The sequence below is a fragment of the Pollicipes pollicipes genome, unplaced genomic scaffold (assembly GCF_011947565.3).
Source record: "Pollicipes pollicipes isolate AB1234 unplaced genomic scaffold, Ppol_2.1 Scaffold_4881;HRSCAF=5763_pilon_pilon_pilon, whole genome shotgun sequence".
Classification (NCBI taxonomy): Eukaryota; Metazoa; Arthropoda; class Thecostraca; order Pollicipedomorpha; family Pollicipedidae; genus Pollicipes; species Pollicipes pollicipes.
The window spans coordinates 20,599,977-20,608,456 of record NW_023596576.1 but is presented as its reverse complement, the minus strand read 5'-3'; the positions used below and the strand labels follow the sequence as shown (position 1 = coordinate 20,608,456).

The 8,480-nt window shown below is 58.0% G+C and overlaps 1 protein-coding gene across 1 annotated transcript; it reads left to right on the top strand.

Annotated features, from left to right (window-relative positions):
* The first annotated feature begins 1,436 nt into the window (after nucleotides 1-1,436).
* LOC119101293 (toll-like receptor 6) lies at nucleotides 1,437-8,140 on the top strand. The gene is made up of 2 exons (XM_037224585.1): nucleotides 1,437-3,508; nucleotides 5,798-8,140. The coding sequence occupies exons 1-2, from the start codon at nucleotides 1,496-1,498 to the stop codon at nucleotides 7,790-7,792; spliced, it is 4,008 nt and encodes a 1,335-aa protein (XP_037080480.1). The 5' UTR covers nucleotides 1,437-1,495; the 3' UTR covers nucleotides 7,793-8,140.
* Nucleotides 8,141-8,480: the final 340 nt, after the last annotated feature.

Genomic DNA, 8,480 nt, shown 5'->3' with positions numbered 1-8,480 from the left:
CACAGAGCACGTGCCACTTGAGCGCCATCGCTGGGTCGGCTCCCTTCTCTTCCTTGGAATGAGAAGCGCCGGCCGCAGATCAGCAGGTCACCGCCCTGACCTCTGCGCGGCGTCACCTGGCCACAGGTCACGGCCCCGCCCAGGCCGAACTGTCGCGGTGAAGCTCAGTTCGATAGGCGGATTCTGGCACCGCCGTAATTCCCGAGCTCTGGTCACGGCCAGTACATCTCCACCGCGGCCTTTTAGCCGCTCTATTAGCCCTTGGTTAGACGAATCGACCCAGGCCATTGTAAAACGATCTCGTCTCACTTTAGTTCGTGTAGTGGGAATCAAATGGACGGGTAATGGTCCTTCGATGCTCCCAGGCGCGGCATCCCAATTTGCCGGGCACTTCAGAAAAAGTCCCGTGAGACATTTGGAGATAAGGAAACTTTTGGCTGCCCATTCAACTTGCGGTGAAGCAAGCTGAATGGGCGTGGACAATGAATGTCTAGATGTATATGCCTGGTAGTTGGGTAAAAACACACCGCACGTTTGTAAAAATGCCACCTGAAAGCTTAGAACCTGTTATGTATTCCAAGTCAAGCTCAGCGAGCCGTTTAATCCACTCTGGACGGTGCTACATGGCGCGCCCCAGTCCGAAATGGCCGCCGCCCTGCCGATCCAATCAAAATGGGGCTGACTAGCACCGACGTGCTCCCCCAACGTCATCACGGCGCCGGCGGTAACCGTCAAATCGGGGCGGCGGGGCCTCGCAGGACGGGGGCGGGACAAGGCCGCACTGGACACCAGAGGCTGCCACAGGGCTATGCGGGGAGGGTACTCAAGGATTCCGAATGCAAGTAAGTAATCCAGAGTTTAGTGGTTCTTTTTTTACTTACTTGTGCTACTCCCGTTCATCGCCACGGGTATCCTAGCACCATCATCACCCGCGACACCTTGAGATGGATGACTGGGAGGACCACCCAGATTGGAAAGTTCGACGCATCTTCGCCTTACACGCGTGTGCGCTGCAGCGTGCTGCCGCTGGTGGTAGCACGCGCTATAAAGAACCATGAAAGCGGTCACTGAGTCAGAAAAACGGAATCCAGTACTGCAGTCATCGGTCATTCAAAAGGCAGCACTGAACTCGTCATCTCCGGTCGCCCACGTCCGAGGTACCTCACGAATACCAGCGGACGAAGCACCGCATCAGGTTCCGTGCAGCTCACAGTGCTTATTCATCTTGGCGACCTACACTCCCTGTCGCTGCCGGCCGCCGGCTGGACCAGCTCGGGGGCAGCTGACACGTAGCGGCATCTGTCGTCAGCCGGCGCAGCTCGGCGCCGCGGCTCGGTCTGCGGTGAAGCTGGGCGGTCGGCTCAGGTGGCGCCACCGGCGCGGTCTGTCTGCGCCGTCGGGCGGCGGGACGCTCAGTCATCCGGGACCGTCGACGGGCGGCGGAGCCGGCACCGCCGGCGCCGGGATGACGCCGCGTCGGTGACGCCAGTGCAAGATGCGAGCGGTGGCTGTGATGACGGCGCTGCTGGCGTGCGGGTGCCGGGCGGCCGACGTTTGCGAGGAGGTCGGCGCCGACGCGCTGCGGTGCTCCCTCGCCACCCTGGACTCGGCACGTGTTAACTCGACGCGTCCGCACGACGTGAAGCACATAGAGATCGCGTGCGGTGAGCGATCACACATACACGAAGAATGGGAGATGTCGGCCTTCAAGCGATTTCCCGGCCTCGAGACGCTCTCAATAAGTCACTGTAAGTTTGGAAAGATCAACAGAGGAGCTTTGCAGCATCTGACGAGTTTGAAATCCTTCAGCTTCAGATCATTTCAGTCACAGTGGCTATCGGCAGAGTTGAAATTAGAGCAAGGTAGCTTCGAAGGATTGGAACGTCTAGAAAAACTTGACATCAGTCAAAACAATATTTGGGCCTTAGGGTCCAATATTTTGAAGGAGCTGATATTCCTAAAAGTCTTAAACGTTTCTGGAAACAATCTTCAGCAGCTTACTGAACTACAAAACGCTGGAGTTAACTCCAATCTGCAGGTGCTGGACGTGTCCAACAACGGTATCACCGTGCTACATGCACCTGACGTCAGCTTCTTGCACAGGATGCGTGAGTTGAATCTTAAGTCTAACAAGATATCAGTCATTCACGATGGATCTCTGGCAGGTCTAGACAAGCTCGGGGTGCTGGATATTTCCAGAAACAAGCTAGTGGCACTACCGGCAATGATGCTGAACGAGACTCGATCTCTAAAGGATCTGCGACTGGACAACAACGGCATTCAGGTGCTGCCGCCCGGCTTGCTGTCAGACCTGCCACAGCTGCTAATCGTCAACATGTCCAGCAATAGGCTGAGCTCCCAGTGGATCAGAAAGGACACATTCGCCAACCTGTTCAGACTGATCGTGTTGGACCTCTCCGGAAATATGTTGGACACCCTCAGTCAAGATGCTTTCGACGACTTGTCCAGTCTCCAGGTTCTGGACCTCGGTTACAACCAGCTACAGACTCTGCCCGTTGGAGTGTTCACGTCTTTGAGCAACCTGCATACGCTGACCCTGTCTGGAAACACCTTAAGTCGGTTGGAGCGGCGTGCTCTAGAGGGCCTGCACGTGCTCAGCAGACTCAGCCTCGACTACAACCGGCTGGCGACGATAGACGAGGACGCGTTCGCCAACGCATCAAGCATACAGTACCTACATTTTCAAAGGAATGGACTGACCAGCATCCCAGACGCTCTGCGTGTTCTCACATCGCTGGAGCAGCTGGACCTAGCTGAAAATTATATATCGGACGATGATGGTGGTGTGCTTAAAACGCTGTTGCAGCTGCGCTTTCTGAGCTTGGCTGGAAACAAGCTCAGCAATGTGTCAGCCGGGTTCTTGTCGGGTCAAAATGCTCTCACCATGCTCGACATGTCTCGGAACGAAATTGAAAGCCTCAAAAGTGCCACCTTTGACACAGCTTTGAGTCTAAGGGCTATACGACTGGATGCGAATCATCTGAGAAACATCAACGGCCTGTTCGCTAAGCTGCCGGCTCTCCGGTGGCTGAATGTCTCCGACAACCAGATCGAGTTCTTCGACTACGCCCTGATTCCGGCTGAGCTTCGCTGGCTCGACATGCACAAGAACCGGCTGCGCGAAATTGGCAACTTTTACAACGTCGAGTCGGTGATTAAACTGAATACGTTGGACCTCAGCCACAATCATGTGTCCCTCATTAGCAGGTCCTCCGTGCCTGACGGTATCAAGTATCTCATCCTGGCCAACAATCAGCTGACAACAGTTGAGCCGGGGACTTTCGAGGCGAAGTCTCAGCTGATTCGAGCCGACTTCTCCGCCAATCAGCTGACGGAGCTGAGTCTGGAGGCCGTCGCCTTGCCGAAGGACGGTGGCCGGCAACCGCCGGCCGCCATTCTGCTGGGAGGCAACCCGCTCCTGTGCAGCTGCGCTACGGACTGGATCCTGAGCACCGACCACCTCACGGCCGGCAACAACGTCCCAGAGGTGAGCCCCTGAGCACCGACCACCTCACGGCCAACAACAACGTCCCAGAGGTGAGCCCCTGAGCGGTGATTACCTCACGGCCGGCAACAACGTCCCAAAGGTGAGCCCCTGAGCACCGACCACCTCACGGCCGGCAACAACGTCCCAAAGGTGAGTCCCTGAGCACCGACCACCCACGGCCGGCAACAACGTCCCGAAGATGAGCCTCTGAGAGGCAACCACCCCACGGCCGGCAACAACGTCCCAAAGGTGAGCCTCTGAGCGGCGACTACCCCACGGCCGGCAGGAACGTCGCAAAGGTGAGCCTCTGAGAGGCAACCACCCCACGGCCGGCAACAACGTCCCAAAGGTGAGCCTCTGAGCGGTGACCACCTCACGGCCGGCAACAGCGTCCCAAAGGTGAGCCTCTGAGCGGTGATTACCTCACGGCCGGCAACAACGTCCCAAAGGTGAGCCTCTGAGCGGTGATTACCTCACGGCCGGCAACAACGTCCCAAAGGTGAGCCTCTGAGCGGCGACCACCTCACGGCCGGCAACAACGTCCCAAAGGTGAGCCTCTGAGCGGCGACCACCTCACGGCCGGCAACAGCGTCCCAAAGGTGAGCCCCTGAGCGGTGATTACCTCACGGCCGGCAACAACGTCCCGAAGATGAGCCTCTGAGCGGCGACCACATCACGGCAGTCAACAACGTCCCAAAGGTGAGCCTCTGAGCGGCGACTACCCCATGGCCGGCAACAACGTCCCAAAGGTGAGCCTCTGAGCGGTGATTACCTCACGGCCGGCAACAACGTCCCGAAGATGAGCCTCTGAGCGACGACCACCTCACGGCAGGCAACAACGTCCCAAAGGTGAGCCTCTGAGCGGCGACCACCTCACGGCAGGCAACAACGTCCCAAAGGTGAGCCTCTGAGCGGCGACCACCTCACGGCCGGCAACAGCGTCCCAAAGGTGGGCCTCTGAGCACCGACCACCCCACGGCCGGCAACAGCGTCCCAAAGGTGAGCCGAGTGACGCAACTCAGTCATTGGGGACCAATGAAATAGTTCTTGGCTTTAATACATGTTGCAGATGAAGGTTGCCATCGTATGTGTGCCTTATTAAACCTCATTCTTTAACTACCATATTATATCCAAAGGATTCGGAAACACTAATCGTTGATGTTTTCCTTTTATCATCAAATGTATCATTGTCTATGTTGCTATGGCATGCAGATGGCACCTTGCCCGCCTTTTACCCGTCCGGTGTGCCATACACACACGTGACCTCTGAAGAGTAAAACACTATGAGAACTTATCCCGCTATAGCTGAGAAGATTGAGCGTGGGCCTTATTTCGCTGGATCAAAACAACCTAGCTGGAATTTGCTTGATATTGACGAGAAGGTCAAGGGGCTTCTAGTTTTTCTTATGCTGAAAATACTTGATCTATGTAATTTATGTCAAGAATCTCGCATTCCTACACATATCAGCGCCCACAAATTAGTTCGGGTCAGGTGGCACTGTAGATTTCATATTTATTACAGGCCAATCTTGTGAGGACTTCTGCATCAAGCAAGACTGTACTGATATCAATGTGAGATGAATGACAGATAATAATAATTAAAGATAATGAGATAACCTGATAACATGTGAGATAATAGCGGAAATTTCGTCCATATGGCATAGTGGCATAGTCGCTTGAGATGCAAACTTTGTTTAATGTGACCGTCACCCATCACGATTATCTTTCATGGTCACTTGAGCGTTTGCCTTGTACCTACCACGCATGAGAACAAACTCTTAATGCCGCGTCCGCATCTCTGCCGCTTGTCATGGCCGCTCTCACGCTCGCCACAGGTTTTGCAACGGGTGACGCGGTTAAACACACCCGGCTCCCTCACACAGCTCGTGCCGTGCCGCCTGGCGAACAGCGCGAGGTTTTTCAGGCAGGGTTTTTTCCGTTCGCATCAATAAGCCGGCAGTCAGTATCCGAGTTAATCGGTTTAGCTTTTTACGAGCTGTTTTACGGAACACCACGGGCGGCCGGCGTACGTCAGCGCCAGGCGACTTTTTATGCCTCTCTCGCCGGTTTTCTGCCTGCTGTGAACACTTCGGTCACTTACGTGCGCCTTCATTTCCATTTATTTTGCATCACACTGTATCGATTAGGGATCCAATCTAGAATGCCCTCGCATCTAAAGATCCATAAAAAGGAGCACGACCTATTTTACTGCGCAGCTCTGATCACGTTTAGGGCGTCGTACAATCGCCGAAGCGAGCGTTGTCGTCTAATGAATGCCTCTCCCCGCAGGTGCTGGATGGTGACCGGATCATGTGCCGCCTCCTCCACTCGCCGAACCAGTTGACGCCTCTGCAGAACGTCAAGCCGTCCGACTTCCTTTGCACCTACGACCGACACTGTTTCGCGCTCTGCCACTGCTGCAACTACGTGGCCTGCGACTGCGAGATGAGGTGCCCCGACGGCTGCTCTTGCTACCACGACCGCACGTGGAACACCAACATCGTCGACTGCAGCAAGAGGGAGCAGGTGACCATCTCTCGGGAGATCCCGATGGACGCCACGGCCGTCTTCGCTGACGGCAACAACATCCACAGTCTGGACAGTCACACTTTCATAGGCAGAAAGCGCGTCCAGCTACTGTTTGTCAACGGCTCAAACGTGGAGCAGATCCAGAACCGCAGCCTGAACGGCCTCTCCTCGCTTCGCGTCCTGCGACTCGAAAACAACGCTCTCGCCACCTTCCGTGGCTTTGAGTTCGACGGACTGTACTCGCTTCGCGAGTTGTACCTGCACAACAACCGGCTGCGCGCCATCCATCCAGCGACCTTCTCGCGCCTGCAAGCGCTCGAGGTGCTGACTCTGCGAGACAACCGGCTGACCAGCTTCCCCGTCTGGCAGCTAACCGCCAACCCGTACCTGGCGCAGCTGTCGCTCGCCAACAACCGCTGGTCGTGCGCCTGTCTGCCGGCCGCCCGCCTCAACCGTTTCCTCGCCGACAACCGCGCTAAGGTGGAGGACGTGGACGCGGTGCGGTGTTCCGACGCCGGCGGGCCGACTGACTGCGATGCCGACGCCAGTACCGGCGCAGCGCCGCCAGCAGGCCGTTGGACAGCGACGCCCAGCGCTCTGCCGCTGGCGCTGCTGGCTGCCGCCGCGCTGGCTGTCGTCGCGCTGGCCGGTGGGCTCGTGTTCCGCTACCGGAGGCGCCTTTGTTCGGCGACGGCGACGGCGGCGCGGTCGGCCTCCTACACCGGTGCGCTCGGCGTGGCCGTGGTGACGCCCCGGGCCGATAAGCTGTACGACGTGTTTGTGACATACAGCGCGCAGGACACGCGCTTTGTGAACGAGGTGCTGGCGCCGGAGATGGAGCAGGCCACGCCGGCGTACCGGCTGTGCCTGCTGCGGCGCGACGCGCCCAGCACCAGCTATCTGGGCGACGCCGTGCACCACTGCGTGCAGGCCTCCAGAAAGACGCTGCTGGTGCTCTCGAGAAACTTCCTCGACAACGAGTGGTGTCGGTTTGACTTTAAGGCGTCGCACCTGGACGCGCTGCGAACGCCTCGCGATGTGGTTGTGCTGCTGCATGGCGTCAGTCGGGGCGCTGCTGAAGGAGAACTGGAGACGCTGCTGCGGGGGGTTCCGTGCGTCGCGTATGGCGAGCCGGACGCCTGGTGCAAGCTGCGCCAGCTGCTGTCGCACCCCCGTGGCTACAAACACTCGCTGCTGCCCCACGGCTTGGGCCAGCCACCGTGCGTGTTGCGCTCGTGCCGGGGTAGACCGGCCGCGCTGGCAGCGCCGCTCGGGGACTCGCCGTCGCCCACCTGCTCCACTGTGATGTCCGACGAAGAGTCGGACGGGTCGGCGCCACTGCGGCTGGACCCCGGCCGCCTGCTGGCGTCCAGCGCGCTGCCCCGGGCTGCCGGCAGCTGTAGCAGCCTGCAGATCAGCGAGCACTCGTACATGACCATCGAGCACTACCAGACGGCGGGCCGGCCGTCGACTGAGGCCGAGCTGTACTCCACCCTGGAGCCGGAGGTGCGGCCGCAGATGCCGTCCGACCCGGACCACCCGGGTCACCATCACCAGAGGTCGCCGTCCGACGCGGACCACCCGGGTCACCATCATCAGAGGTCACCCTTCGACCCGGACCACCCGGGTCACCATCACCAGAGGTCGCCCTTCGACCCGGACCACCCGGGTCACCATCACCAGAGGTCGCCGTCTGACGTGGACCACCCGGGCCATCATCATCAGAGGTCGCTGTCACACTCGCTCTGGGTGTAACGTTGAGTGTCCTGGAGACAATGTCATGGAAGTGTCGCAGAAGGCAGATATTGTTTATAATGTGATATGAGCTTGCTGACGACTTCGAAAGATGGTCCGAGATTCAATTCGCCGGCTACGTTGGATGACGAAACAATGCGTGTCCGACGACGGCTTTTATAATTGCTTTACGTTGTGTGTGACTTCGTGCGAGTTTCGCGGGTCGCGGAGAAACGGACGAAATACCAGTGGGCGGCCATGTCGCAATGCTTTACTTTGTGCGCTGGCGGATTGATGTGATATGGTTACCAACGTCGGGCTCACAAGCCTGACTCAATGTGATATAATAAATGACAAGCTTACATCATCGTCCACGGAGTGAATCTCAGATGGGCCAACGATCAGCTACGCGAAGATTGAAGCCCCTCCCGGCGCTGTAAAAAGATCTGTCGTGAACTCGACCATTAATATTCTTTCAAAACCAGGTTAAACGCTATCTTGTTAGCCGCCGTCACCGCGACACGCTGCCGTTCCCGAGCGCCGCTGGTGGAGCGCCGGTGCCGCTGGCATCCTGTGATGGGATTTGGAAACGGGCGCGCCGAGACGCCGGCGCCGACCGCTGCGACCGACTAATCGTCTTCTCACCGCGCGCCGATTACGGCGCGGGAGTGCTGCGGCCCGGCGCGCGGCAGCTGACTGCGGCCGCCTC